The sequence below is a fragment of the Lissotriton helveticus genome, chromosome 3_1 (genome assembly GCF_964261635.1).
Source record: "Lissotriton helveticus chromosome 3_1, aLisHel1.1, whole genome shotgun sequence".
In the NCBI taxonomy this organism is placed as follows: domain Eukaryota; kingdom Metazoa; phylum Chordata; class Amphibia; order Caudata; family Salamandridae; genus Lissotriton; species Lissotriton helveticus.
In genome coordinates, this window is record NC_136061.1 from 796,484,318 (window position 1) to 796,499,452 (window position 15,135).

General features: G+C 39.8%; 1 protein-coding gene across 7 annotated transcripts in view; it reads right to left on the reverse strand.

Annotated features, from left to right (window-relative positions):
* Positions 1 to 15,135, reverse strand: part of PLEKHA7 (pleckstrin homology domain containing A7) — a 988,577-nt gene that overhangs the window by 263,473 nt on the left and 709,969 nt on the right. For all 7 annotated transcript variants that reach the window (XM_078681034.1, XM_078681032.1, XM_078681039.1 and 4 more), the window contains one exon: positions 1,618 to 2,140. In XM_078681034.1, coding sequence (XP_078537160.1) covers positions 1,618 to 2,140 — 523 coding nt within the window. The remainder of the gene's footprint in view (positions 1 to 1,617; positions 2,141 to 15,135) is intronic.

A 15,135-nucleotide genomic window follows, 5' to 3' on the forward strand; every position in this document is an offset into this window, starting at 1 on the left:
CTTTAAGATGTTTAATTGCATCTGCCGCCGGCTTCTGAGCAAAGCTTCGGGAACCAACGCTATTTCTTTCACAAATTAAGCACTGCACCCCACAATTTGGATATTTCTGCTTGATTTCTGTAATACATCTGTACAGGATTTACTTTTCCCCCCTAGACGAGTCTGGAAACAAAGGGAAGATTACAATCTACCTATCGCTTGAGATATCAGGTGGGCACTTTACCCTCACAGTATAGATGTCTGATCATTGAAGCCTTCTAACGCAAAGTTATACACACATTGTTCACTGTGTTGGGAAGACTGATCTGTGTTGGAAAGACTCATAGATTTCCCACTCAAAATTATACTATTGGGGCCTGCAAAAGAGATTGGAAGACTGCGGTGAGAATGGTTTCTGGGGGACTTAAGCATGCTGTTGATTAAGAGAGACATTGCAAGGAACCGGTGATCGGACACTGCGCCTACACATGAAGGGGGGCTTGGATCTATGACTTGTGCTCAGAAAATGGAAGTACCAATTTATCAATCTAGACTTTGACGGAATAATAACATGAAAATATGAGTGACCTTGTGGGATCACTGTCAATTGCTCACAAATTAAGTTCCCAGTGCTGAACAGTGTAGTTCATTAAATATAGAATAATACATCGTTGCAAGAAATTGTAATTGATTTATCCTTGCGATGTGATATGCGTTAACACTCTTGTTGATTATTAATAAATGTCAATAAAAAGAGCTTTATAAACAAGGAAAACAGTATTCATATAATGTGTGTGGGGTTTAGGGACAGGAATATATGTTATTCAGTCTCAATATTTGCAATCTTTAATCAAGTTTAGCATCATGTTCTGATGATAATGTAAAAACAAGGAGGTAAATGTAAAATGTAAATTTACAGGAGAGAACAATGTGATTTACACAAACACAGGGCTACACAGTACCAAAGTTCTTTTATGAGTTGGAAATGTCTCAAGTTGTACTTCACTGAGAACCTAAAAAGGTTGGACCAGATCGGGGAATACCTCCGTTCATATCTGGAGGGGCTTGGTAGCTCAGGATAAACTGTTCCTACTACAATAGGACCTATTCCAATAAGCATATGGCTGGTCTTGGTCTAGAATGGCATGGTGGGTGAAAAATAATGGACTCTACTGTGGCCAGAGCAATCAAAAGCTCAACAATGATGCCAGGGACCCTAATACAAGGAAACACAATGTGCCACTCATATCATGGTTAGGTTCTAAAAGGCAACCATAATTGAGGTCCCCTGTGACCTTGGTGCCATTGTACCTCCTGCACTTTTTATAGCAATATCCAGTGGCTGAGGTTAATTCATTAATTGCTTAAATCACTTTGTTTATTAGTAGATAGGTAGGATAGCAAAATGCATTCTCATTTATAAACCAGTCAGTGTGCAAATTGCAAATCGCTGGCTGCGACTGGAAACAGTACATCTTGCAATCAGAATCTACATACCACTGTGGATGACATTACATTTAAATAGGCATAGTAAAAAAAATATATGTTGAGCCATTTTTCATAATTATACGATGAGTAGATTGCTTATATTTTTAAGTGAAACATGAAAATGTTCTTTACAGAAATAATAAATATTACCTTAACAGCATGCCTTGCAGTCTTTCTTGGTGATCCAGTGAAAACCATATCCACAGACTTCCGTTCATTTAGAGGTTTAACACTGACTCTTTCTGCAGGGGTATGAGGTCTTCTTGGAGGAAAAGCATTTGAATGTCCTGTTAGAGGGATATCACAGGGAGAAGGTGGAACAGAGACGGATCTTGGAACTTCCAAAGAATTTTTTACTTTTGGTTTGTCATTAAAGTCTGAAAAATCCACATACAATTGCCCCGTTGGACTTCCATGTTTAAACTGCTGCCTCTGCTGCCACTCATACAATTGCCACACTGTGCCTTCCTTTGTTGATACTCGATCTTGGTTGGACATCCTGAAGTGGCTGACTCTGTCTTGTGCATATTTATAGTCACTTGGCAAATTGCGGTTTATTGGTGGTGAGCATCCTGAAGGCTGCCTGGAGGTCTTTGGCAACGTTTGAGAGTTTTCTGTGTAAGATGCAGATTGACTGGGAACACGATGCATTACGGCATGATCAGGAGCAACGCTGAAAAGATACAAAATGCACAAATTAGAATAGATTGCATCAATATTATCAAACTAATATATGTTTCAATCTAGAATTCTTCTGTATGGTATTGTGGAATAGTTCAATTGATTGACATAGGAAATCACTATGCGAGTAAGGGTTCCGTCTATAAAGTACAAAATTATATCACCAGCAATCTATTCACATATAAATTGTTAGAAAACAAGGCAATATTTGCATGAATCTAGTTTCTGTTTTTATTGGTCTATAGGAACAGCAGAACTTTTTGAATATTCAAATTGTATTTTGAATATACTATTTCTAAAATCTGAAAATAAATGTTGACTAGAAATATGAAAGTATATTAACAAGCATTTGTGCATGAATGTTCAATACACACTTGTTTAAGTTTCACACTCTCAACTAGGCCTCTCTGTAGAGGGATCCTTAAACAGTTTTTCTCACTTTTTGTAGTCTACTCAGAGATAATTAGAATCTATACATAGGAGCATCCGAGAGGTTGTAGAAAAAGACAGGAAAGTAGAACTGTGAACCAGCAGACAAGGCTCAAAATAACTATTTTGAATCCGCAAATGGTGAAAATCCAAGTGTTAGTCGGAATAAGAAAGGGCATCTGTAGCCCTGAAATCCTCAATATTTTCTTCAATAATTCCACCAAAGCAGAATTAACCAAACAGGTTTATAAGGGCAATATTCTGAGGGGCAGACATTGTTTCTGCCATCTTCCTAGGACTCACTCACTTACTCCAGTAAAATAGGACGAATCCATTTAAGATAGACAACACTTCTTTCCTTAGAATAAAACATGGGGCCTTATTTAGAGGATGGCGCAAGAGATACTCATTCAAAATGTGGAAGATATCCAGGCCGCCTTGTGGCACAGGCTTTATTGCACTTGTAAAACGGCCAACAGCACATTTGCTATGTTTGTAATGGAGTATCCCATCTGACAGAATCTGTTATATTCTGTGCGACAGCTGAATTTGTATGCTGCATCTATAAGCTAAACCTCTTCAGATATGGAGGGACTCATTTTCATGATGATGTCAACATCTGTGAATCAAGGCAGGGCACTCCTAAAACAAGCATTCCTTCCATGCTAAACCAATTTTTGACACAGCATTTCAGGATAAACCGAAGGGTGGGCAGGCTTTGCTTGACATTGAATATCTCAAACATTTCCCTGTATGCTGTTAAACCTCAGATGAATTCAACCCTTTTATCAACTACATTTTATAAGTATGAGGTACTTGGAAGGCATAAAAAATACCAAGGTGCATCCCAATGCTCTCGGTGGGGTGAAGGTAATGTAAATAGAATTATGTACCTTAACTTAGTCAACACCAAAGAATTAAGATACACACCTCATTAAAAGCTTTCTGGAAGGGACAGTTAAGGGCCAATTGTTAATTATGAGATACTGTGTATCCTTGACCATTCAGATCGGGTTGCACCCCGGCATGAGGACTCAACAGAGGTATTATCATTATTAGCCAATCCTAGGATTTAGACAGGTGTCAGCAGTGTCTGTGCCCTCATCCTTTTGAATCTCGGCTCAGCATTCAAAATCCGTTCTACTGACATCACATATTGTACCTCTAAAAGGTTGTCAGAAATAATGTGCTTACAATCATAGTCTTTTTTTTTTAACTCTCCAGATTTTGGTGTGCAGCCCTTCATTCTTACACATTAGCCCGAAAGCCAGTGAGCTGAGATTCTAAGCTACGAGCAGCTCTTGGCATGAATACATTTTTTGCACTGATGACACTCAACTGATCCTGAATGTAAAAGAATGCGAGGAAGAAGTTGTCTATCTAGATCACCTTCATGCCACTATCTTTTGTGGATGTCTGAGATTTAAAACGTATTAGAACAATTCATTGGTGAGAGCTCCATTGAAGAGAATCGAGTAGTACAGGGTCAGTAATGGCCGATACAGACCTTCTGTGCCAGTATATCACTGTCAGACTTTCTTTTTCTCCTTGTTTGATATAGAATTTTTACCCTCACAGGGTGAATGTTCAGTTAGCGTAACAGCTCTCTGGTTTGGGCTATATCAGCTGTGAAAAAACTCTCTTCCCTATGGACCATCAATTACAGTTCGGTCCTCTAACTCAGACAGAAGTTCTTTAACAACCGGTAAAGCCCTCAACAGTGGCTTTTAAGTCTAGAAAATGGATAGAACCCTCAAATACCGCATGCAAGATTGCCCACAGAGAAGTAAGAATCACTGACAAAGCTAAAAGTTGTGTCTTTAATTTGCTATAGCAGGCAAATACAGAAATGCACAAATGTTGAGTGCATGTATTGCGTGAAAAAATTATATTTTGCACATTAAACACTAAAGCCCAGTAAGACTCATTAAAAGTAATACCTTCTAGTATCATTCAAACGTAATTGGATGAATCCTGTGTGCAAATTACCTCACCAAGTTAATCATAAACACAAAAAAATCAATTTAATGAAAATAAATCAGATGAAATCCACTTTCTTCTGCTGCTCAGATTTATAACTATTTTAACAAAGGTGTAATATGTACAGTGAAGAAAAGTACAGGCGACACAGCGTTCTCATGTATATACAAGAGTGTTCTGAAACATGGAACAGACCCAAGGTTCCTACCATGTGGGGTGGGGGAGGGCAATATTTCTACATGATGCCATTTGATAGGTTTCATCAGGACATTGTAATCAGGCTAATGCACCTAGAAATATAAATAGAAAAAGCGGCTCTAATTCTGTGATATTAAGAGAATTATTACCGCTCCACTGAAAGTCTAGATCTACAACAGTAAGCACTCACCACTACGGTTATTATATGGCTACGTACCATAAATCCAGAAGTATTTTCTATTGAATAGGTAGATGATTTAACAAACAACATGGTCTGAATCCAGGTGACGAGTAAAACGTCAGAAAAATAATACATAGCAACAAAGTGAATGGGTTGTGTTGGCGACCTGTCAGAAATCTGTTTTACAGAGGTGCGAACCTTGTCCAAGCAGGAACCACAATCCTTGTCTGGGTAAGCTACATACACACTAAAAGATAACCTGTGCTCACCCTCTGGTAGCTTGGCACAGAGCAGTTGGGCTCATCTAAAGAGGCAATGTGTAAAGTATTTGTCCCACACACACCTATACACACATAGTAACACAACGAAAACACCACAAAAAGACTACACACCAGATTAGAAAAATAGATTCTGATTTTATAAATAAATCAAGACCTAAACGACAAAAATCGAATACGTAAAATTTGAGATTTGAATTTGTAAAGAATATAAAGAATTCTAGCACTTACAAGCAATGAGCTCTAATGGGGGTTTTCTGGTCGCAAGGGACCGGGGCAAACTAAACAGTTTAGGTCGACTGCAATGCGTTGGTACCGAAGCAGAGGTTCTCGGGGCAATGTGTCAGTTCTGAGTGCGATGCACCAATTTGGTTCCCGCAACAGAGTCGATGCGCCGGTTCTGCTATCCGCAGACTGGAGATGCATCGATTTCTCTGGTGCAAGTATCTGGGTACACTTTCAGTGAACTAGGCACAGGAGCAGGGGTAGAGACTTTGATAGCCCTGAGTCTAAAGCAACAGGAGGCAAGCCAAGAAGCACTTGGAGATCACTTCAGTTGCAAGAGTCCAGCTCTCCCTCAGCAGGGTCAGAGAGCAGCAGGCAGCACAGCAGCAAAGCAGAAAAGCAGGCCTTCCAGATCAAAAGCCAAGCCGAGTATCAGTCCTTGATGCAGCACAGCAGTTCTTCTGACAGAGTTCGGTTACAGGTCCATAAGTGTCTGATCTAATGAAGTCAGAGACCCCGTAAATATACCTAACTGTGCCCTTGAATAAGAGGTGAGTTTGAAGAAGGGCCTTTGAAGTGCACAATGGTCCTTTCTTCCCAGATCTGACTCCAGACTATGAGTAGGGGGTAATAAGCCCTTACCGTGGGGACAGGGCACTGCCTATTCAGGTGTGTCAGCCCCGCCCTCCCTTCCGGCCCAGAAAGAGTCGTTGGAATGCAGATGAGTACTCAGATACACGTAACCTTCCTGTGTTAGGAGTTGTCCAGAGGGAATGTACAAAGCGTAGCTGTCACTCACCCAGATGTGTACTGGAGACAGATTACAGGCACACAGAGCTGAACAGTAGAGAAATGTCAATTTTCTAAAAGTGCCATTTCTAAAATAGCAATGTACAGTTCACCTTTAATAGCAAATAGGATGTATCATTACTATTCTGATGAAATGAAACAGGACAGCTACTCCTTTCCAATCAGGAATTACAACGTAAAAGTGCATAAGCCTCACTGTAGTGAAAAACAAATTTAGCTGTTTTCACTACAAGGACATGCAAAACTTAAAAGCACATGTCCTACCTTTTACTTACATAGCACCCAGTCCTATGGGCTATTTAAGGCCTACTTTAGGGGTGACTTATGTGTAATAAAAATGAAGTTTAAGGCTTGGCAAAAGGTTTTAAACGACATGTCGAAGTGGCAGTAAAACTGCACAGACAGGCTATGCAGTGGCAGGCCTGAGACAAGTTTTAAAGGCTACTTGTGTGGGTGGAACAATCAGTGCTGTATGCCCACTAGCAGCATTTAACTTACAGGCCCTGGGTATATGGTATACTACTTTACAAGGGACGTACAAGTAAATTAAATATGAAAATGTATGTATACAACAATGTTACCATGTTTAGGGGACAATCGCATGCACTTTAACACTGATTACCAGTGGTAAAGTACTCAGAGTCATAAGGCCAACAAAAAGAATCAGCAAAAAGGGGAGGAATGGCAAAAAGTTTGCGGGATGACCACCTTAGGTCTGACAAGTCTAACCCCACCATATCAAGTCTGGTGTGCATGGTGCTCAATGGAACACCAAGGATCGAACCAGTAGACCTAAAGAGTCACTCGTGTGTGATTCCATGTGTTAAAAATCACTCAAGAGTCAGTTTATCAACATCACATACATTTTAAGAATTCTAAATTGTATGATCATTATATTGCTGAGACAAAACCGAATGAAGTGCAGTGAGAGATACGAGGGGAGACCATGACATACACTTACACCCCCGTCAATTTCATTGCAACGTTTACTGATCTGTAATACTGTGGAAACTAAACACACAATGAATATCCGAAATTCTCACAAATCAGTTTAAAAAACAAGTCCAAAAATGTGCTGCATTCAATAGTTAGATACCTGGAATGGATATAGTCCAAGATCCCTTTACGGACACTAACTGGGACACCACACAAATGACATCTGCTAAAACATGTAGTGTGTTAGGCACATAGTGTGTAGGTACACTGTGGGCACCAAATGGTCAAAGTGAAAAATGCATAACCAGATACATAGAGATAAAGACGCATAGCGTGCAGAAGTGTCATCATGTCGATCAATGAAATGACTGAAAACTGTGAATCTGGTGGTGAATTACACAGGAAAGGTGTTCAACCTTCAACAGTCCACACTCTTATGCCGGTTCGGCATGCATATCCTGTTACATTCAGTAAGAGGCACACAGCGGTGTGCATGCAAAAAAAATCCAATCAATGAACAGACCATGATCAAGCGTATTGTAGCCAGTGGCGTAAATGTGCATATAGGTGAGAGGAATGAAGTAGGGCCACTGATTCATTAACTGTCTTGTGAGTTATGAGCATCATGTATCCTGACCTACACCACTCAAAATACAGTCCACAATCCAATCTGCTTTGCTAACGTCACATTAAGGGCAGATGTAAGAAATTGGTTTTTTGATTAAGTGGAAAACCCTACTCAAGCTAGAACCACAATCTTGGTCAGGGTGAACCACAAAAGTCACTAAATTAACCTGTACTTAACCCTCTGGTAACTTGGTACAAAAGCAATCAGCCATCCCTTAGAGGCTCTCTGTTAAGTATTCATGAACATAAACAAAAATAAAGTGAATACGCAACACAAAAAAAACCATACCAGTTTATAAAAATAGAGACAATTTTAATGACTTAAATGACACAACAATGAATTTTTAAAGTTTTTATTGAAAACTAGCGCCTAAAATATCAAAGCGCCAAATGCGGGTATCTGGTCACTCAAGACTGGGGAAGAGTCGAAAGCTAAGGGCAACCGTGATGGGGTACGATTCAGATACACGAGGTGGATTGGATCCGGTCTCAGCTTACCATCGGACATTCTGAGAAAAATTACAAGAGAGAAGCTAGAGTTCAGACGTGCAAGGCAGGAGGCTGTGTCAGAGGAGTCGTCGTCATTGTCGGGGAGAGATGGACAAAGTCATCAATGATGGTGGGAAAAAGCTCAGAGAAGGAGAAGCGAAATTTCCCTACTGAGGAGGCCATCAACGTCATTAGTGGGGAGCCCAGTGACAAATTTTACCTTTGGGCTTGGACTTGGACAATTGTTTGGAAGTCAAAAACCTCCAGTGGAACAAAGCTGCAAGACATAGCCGGAGAGTGGTCCAAGAGGTCAGACACCGATGCTCAGAGGTCCCGCTGAACAGGAACTGCTGCTGTGGAGATGAACATCAACGCAGGAGGTATAGTGATATAAGGCCAACCGGCGATGCACCTTGTGCGGATCAGCTGGCGGGTAGATGCCAGTTTTCAGTCGGTTCTCTTTTTGATGAAAATTATTCTAACTTGCATCTTTGTGGGTAAGGTAGGTGCACCACTTACAAGGGTTCAGGGACTAGGGGCCACAACTTGGGTTAGGACTCACTCCAGTTGAATCCAGGTGCAGGGTTCAACGACTCTGGAGCTTATGTCCTTTTAGCTCACACAGAAAGCCAACCAACTACCCCTCTGAGTCATTCTGGTAGTCCTGATGTGGTCCTCTCTCCTTCAAACAGTAAGGCAGGCCTAATGCACCAGGGCAGTCCTCCAGACTACAAGACAGTCCTTCTGAAGTCATCCACAGATCCAGGAGTGTATTAAAGAGGTTATTCAGGAGATCCAATATGTATATCCACTGCCAGTCTTTGAAATGGGGGTGACATCCTAGCCACCCTCACATCCGGTTCTGGAAAGTTCTCCTGTTCTCTTGCCAAGGCTCTAAAATGTCTGGGATAACAAAAGACTGGTTAGAGGTTCTTTGGTGTGTGTGCTGGAGGCTGCCCAATAAAATGTGAGTGGGACAGGAACAGCTCGGCTCACCCATCCTGGCAGGATAACCCATCCCACCAACACTTAAATCCCTATTTGTCTCACTGTCTGGGAAAATACACAATGACTAACTGTTAAGCTACTCACGGTCATTTGACCCAGGTCACAGGCACCAAAAGGGTAGGATACAAAAATGCCAACTTTACAATCGAAGAGGATGTTAAAATACAATTTGAGTTCAAAATGTACATCACTAGTTGTTCCCAATCAGAGATTTAGCACTTATTAAATGTAAAAAGGTAACCCAATGCTATCCAATGGGGTGTTGGGGGAGGGCAGATAGGCCTTATTGGGGAGGGCAGATAGGCCTTATAGCAGTGAAAAACACATTTAGGAGTTTTTCGCTACCATGACATTTAAAACGTTAAAACACGTCCTAATTTTTTAAATACAAAGCACCCTGCCCTGTTAGGGCCTACCTTAGTGAAGGTTTATTTTGCCAGGGTGAATTGGCAGTTTTAATACTGCACTACAGGCTGCACTGGCAGGCCTGAGACTGGTTTTAAAGTGCTACTTAAGTGGGTGGCATAATGAGTACTGCAGGCCCACTGGTAGCAATTAATTTACAAGCCCTGGGTACATGTACAACCATGTACTATGGATTTATAAGTAAATTAAATATGTCAGGTCAAAGCTAATAGTACCATGTTTAAGGAGAGAGCACAAGCACCTTAGCACTGGTTAACAGTGGTACAATGCACAGACTCCTAATGCGAACAAAAAGAATTCTGAAAACAGGAGACTGACAAAAAAAAGTTTGGGGAGGACAACACCAAGGATGACAAGTCTAACAGCAGCCATGTTGGAATATGGTGATTACTTCAATATACTGCGACCAGTGATCAGATGGCACAAAGATACTTCAACAAGACTCATCACACATCAGCAGGACTTCAATGCGACCTGTTTGGTAAGTTATGTTCATGGAAACCATAACTGGCATAAATAAAACAATCTGACAAAATGACTCAATAATCCTGACACCAACGATGCATCCGATATGCTGGGTCCAAAAGAATAACATCAATATGGTGCTAGCTAATTCTGTCTATTCATAGTACAAGTGCCATGTCCAAAGCACACACGTCTTGCATTCGAATCTATTGTTACACCTATCAGTGTTGGAACCAATCATGTTATTGTTCACATGTACATGTGTATGTTTATCATGAACATTACACACCTAACATAAAAACACAAATCCATATGTGAGGTCAGTCACATATAATAAAGGATATTTAAAATCCAGAACAATCAAGTGAGAGGAGCATGAGTCATACACTCAAAATAGAAAGATGGTGGAAGTTATATATATATCATTGAGAACCCTTGTGTGCTCTCAAGTAAGACCAGCCATCTGCACTATTTAGTGTCCAGCAGTACTGAGGTGTTTTCTCCTCACTTTATTTGGCAAATGTGCTACTTCACAATCTGTAACGTTTGTCCCACGCATGATAAATCACAACTACAATTAATAGCATAAATCCCATCTTGAGTTTTGCAGTTTGAAAAATCTTTAAATGTATAAGTCCTCAAATTGTCAACTAATACATTTGTGTTGATAGTGTATTTATAAGCTAGGTAGTTGCCACATTCATAGTGTGCTAAAACACTTGGAGTCTCCACATGGGCATAAGGTCACTACAAATGTTACTATTTCTGTGGGCTTGCGCTACAAAGTCCATAACATCTCTGCTACATTTGAACACAATTAATGGTTTCTCTGTACATGTCTCCTCAATAAAGGGACAGTTTATCTTGATGATCTTCTGTTCACATTGCCAAGTGGGTTGATGGCACTAACCATTACAATCCGGTCTTATTTTTGTCTCTAACTTTTGGTATGCTAAGGGTCCCTCTAGGACAAAAGCAAGCCTTTCCAGTGCTCTAGAGATGATCTTATTGGGGTATCCCCTTTTCCAGTAATCTAGGGTTTAAGTACTCAGCTTCATTAAAATAGTAAATGTTAAAGAAACAACTCCTCTGCCTCAGAAACTGGCCGATTGGCAGATTGTCCCTGAGGGCAAATGGATAATGACAACTGTACCTTTGAAGGGGATTGATATCTGTTGGTTTTTGGTATAAAGTTGTGAGCAATGCTCCATCCTTATGTCACATTAAACGATCCAAGTAGTTTATCTCATTCTTGCTATATTTGGTAGTAAAGTTCAGGCCACTGGTCATTTAGGCAATAAAGAGGTAAGCACCAACTTGCTGCCTTGCCAAATAAATGTATCAAAATATCTCTTCTATGAGCAAACATTTGCTCTAAATGGCTTGGCAACCTGAAAGACCGTACTTGTTTCAAAGTCTCCAATAAACAAGTTTGCGACAATCGGAGCAAAGCAAGCTTCCATCGCCACAACTTTGATCTGCTCATAAATTTCATTTCTAAACATAAAATAGTTATTTTTTCAGAGCGATTTCTGTAATATTTCAAATGAATTCAGATAGGGATTTAGTGATTCAGTGGTCCTACTTCATGACCCTCTCCTATACAAATGATTTCGGCACTGGCCACAACACACCTATTCATCGCATATTCATTGATGGGATTATGGTGTATGCACACCATTTTGTGCCTCTTTCTGCATGTAACAGGACATGGAGACCTAGCTGGCATATGAGCATTTACTATTTCTAGTCCAACATTTCACATGTCTATTTGTTGTATGAGGAGCCATCTACACTCTACATATTGTTATTGGCATGTATCTGGTTATGCATATTTCATTTGAACCACTGGGAGTCAATGGAGAACCTACATGCTATTTGCAGAACGTGCCAGACATGATTCATCAGAGGCCAGTTTTGGTTTGAAGTCATTTGTGTGATATCCCAGTAAACGTTCATAAATGTATCATAGACTATATGCATCCTAGGTATGTGTAACCACTGAATGCAGCATATGTAAGTCCTGTTTTTTTTTATTGATTTGTGAGATTTCAAGATGTTCATTAAATGTGGACTTTTCACAGTGTTAGAAGTTAGTTAACTTTGCTTTGAAATTGAAGTGGGTGTGAGTGTATCAGGATTCTTGCCCGGGTACCTCAGACTGTGCTTTATCCAGTTCTTTTCTCAGCACCATAAGGGTCATGCTGTTTAGAATCATCACAGTTTATGTAAGGTTGACCATATACTCTCATATGTGTTTTTTACATCGTGGAATTACACATGGGTGCCTCTTTGTCTCTACTGGTGCAATCCTTGTGGGTCCATTGAGTATACTTGCACACTGTGATTTGGTGGTGCAAAATGACCCCTTCACTTTTGGGGTGTTTTGGTAACAACCAACGACATGTGGCGCCACATATTACTTTTCTGACTTTTTGCTGGTGATCAGGATTTAGATTATGTTGTTTGCTTCAGTATCTATCTATTCAATTGACAGTACTTTGTGATTTATGGTCTGTAGTCATACAATCCCCCTTGTAGTGGTGAGTGCTTACTGTTGTATATTTAGAGTTCCAGTGGAGAAACATTACACTCTTAAAATCACCAAGTAGGAGATCCTTTCTCTCTTTCTTTCTAGGTGCATTAGACAGAGGACAATGCCCTGATGAGACCGGTTAAATTGCATCAGGTTAAAAAGTTGACATCCCTCCATCCCCTACACGGTTGATTTTTGATTTATTCCTATTGGATTTACTGACATAAATTTGCACAGTATCCCAAAGATTTTCTGTATATTATTTGAACATTTGATTCGGTTCAGTGTTTTGTCACACTTATCTGCACTTTTGTCACTATACCTATTGCACCTGGATCGCCAGCAAAATAATTATAATTCTGAGCAACAGAGGAAAGTGATTGACATTTGACGAATTTCCATTGAATTGCAAATTGTTGTAAAATGTGATCAATCTGGTGAGATGATTTACACACAGGATTCATGGACAGATAGGGTTGGTCCTTAATATAATTCACAATTTATGCACATTGAAGACACATTTTTACTGGCTTTGCCAACGTCGGGGAAAAGTTGCAAATGTATTGCTTTCTGTATATAATGCTTATACCAGTTGAAGAGCTAAAAATGACAAACAGTATGACATTGTACTTTTCATATGTAAAATAGTTCCTCAAGAACTCCAATGGAAGTACCTCCTAGGAGACATAATAATGCTTAAAAGCCAACTGTAACAGGTGAGAAGAAATACTTTTGTGAATGGAGCCAAAGTTCACTGTATGTATATTTTAAAGAATTGGCAAGGTTGGGTATTATAATTTGTGTCTTAGTTTTCCTGAGGCAGAAGACTGAGTTGGTTATGATAGCAAGCTGAAGATCCTGGCTATAGGACTTATCTGTTTATTGTGAAATGTTATGCTAAAGGCACTAGGCCTGGCTTCTTTTTTGTGAATAGCTATTATAAAAGTCAATAGGCATTTGAATGGCAATTGCTATTACTCTATATGAAAGCCAACAAATACTTTTTTTGCTACATGATATTGCATAGATTACCACAGTAGACAATGTTTTTTGGTGTTGGTCACCCAGTGTGATATACCGTATAGTCTGTAAGAATCCTAGTTAGGCCGTTTTAAGAGAGATAGAATTTTGCTTAGCCAACTGAACTTGTGTATACTTTTCTAATTTTAAGGCTTTGTGTTTGTTGGTTGCCTTATGGAAATGATCATGCCTAAACTGTAGGTCTAATTTAGTTATGGGAACAAACTATATGGCTGGCACAGGCAATGTTATGTCTGATACCATATGTCTGGTCTGCTTATTATGACACATTATGACATAGGCAGTTAGTCTAGCTTATTTATTGTGAAAGCCGTTTGTTATAGCCAGTAATTTCTTTTAAGAGGTAGTTGTTAGCTCACTGGGTTACAGGCAACATCTAGGTATTCTGTTACATGAAACCTCACAAATTATCATGGTAAGCAAGGGTTTTGGCGTTGGCCACCCACTCTGTCAAACCCTGGGGGTTTTCACTGTGAGAAACCTTGTTATGCCCTTTTGGGAGGGGCTACACGTTGTTTTGGAGATGTATTTTGTACATTTCTACTTTTATAACTGTATGCACGATGGCTGCCAGTTTATGTGCACTTGAGTAGAAAGGTGTGGGGTAAACTGTAAAGCCAATGTTAACGGCTTCATCAGTTAATCGGGAATAGTCATGCCAGATTTCATTCTGATATTTGATCTGTTATTATCAAACGTTATGACAAAGCCAGCAGGCCTAACCTATCCATTGTGAAAGGCATGCAATAAAACAGTAGGTTCTAAAGATGGATTGTTATTACACTGTGCTAAATCCTGCAGGCGGTATTTTGTTATGTATATTTTCACAGATGATAGTAGTAGGCAAGGATTTTGATTTTCATGATTCACCTGAATATACAGTGGGGATAGAAGATATGCAGTACAATAATCCTCCTTAGGCTCTCTTAGGAGAGATTTTATTGTGATTTTCTAACTATAGTTTTGCACGCATTTGTACTTTCATGACTGTATGCCGGATGGTTGCCTGTAGAAAGCTTAAGCTTAGTACAATAGGCTTGAGTTGATTATGGTGACAAGCCAATGATAAAGGCTATATGAGTCAATGAGAACGGTTATAGTCCTGATTATTTATAATGAAAAGTTAAGATCAAGACAGAAGGCCTGACATATTGATTGAGAAAATTGCATGTTAAAGTCAACTGAAATTGAAGCATAGATTGTTATTACGCTGTATTAAAGCCTTTAGATAGGCATTTTGTTACATGGAATCTCACAGATTACCACTGTAGGCAAATGTTTTGGTGATGGTTACCCCTCGGCCAAACCATGGGCGAAGAAAATCTGTACTGTCAGAGTCCTTGTTAGGCCCTCTTAGT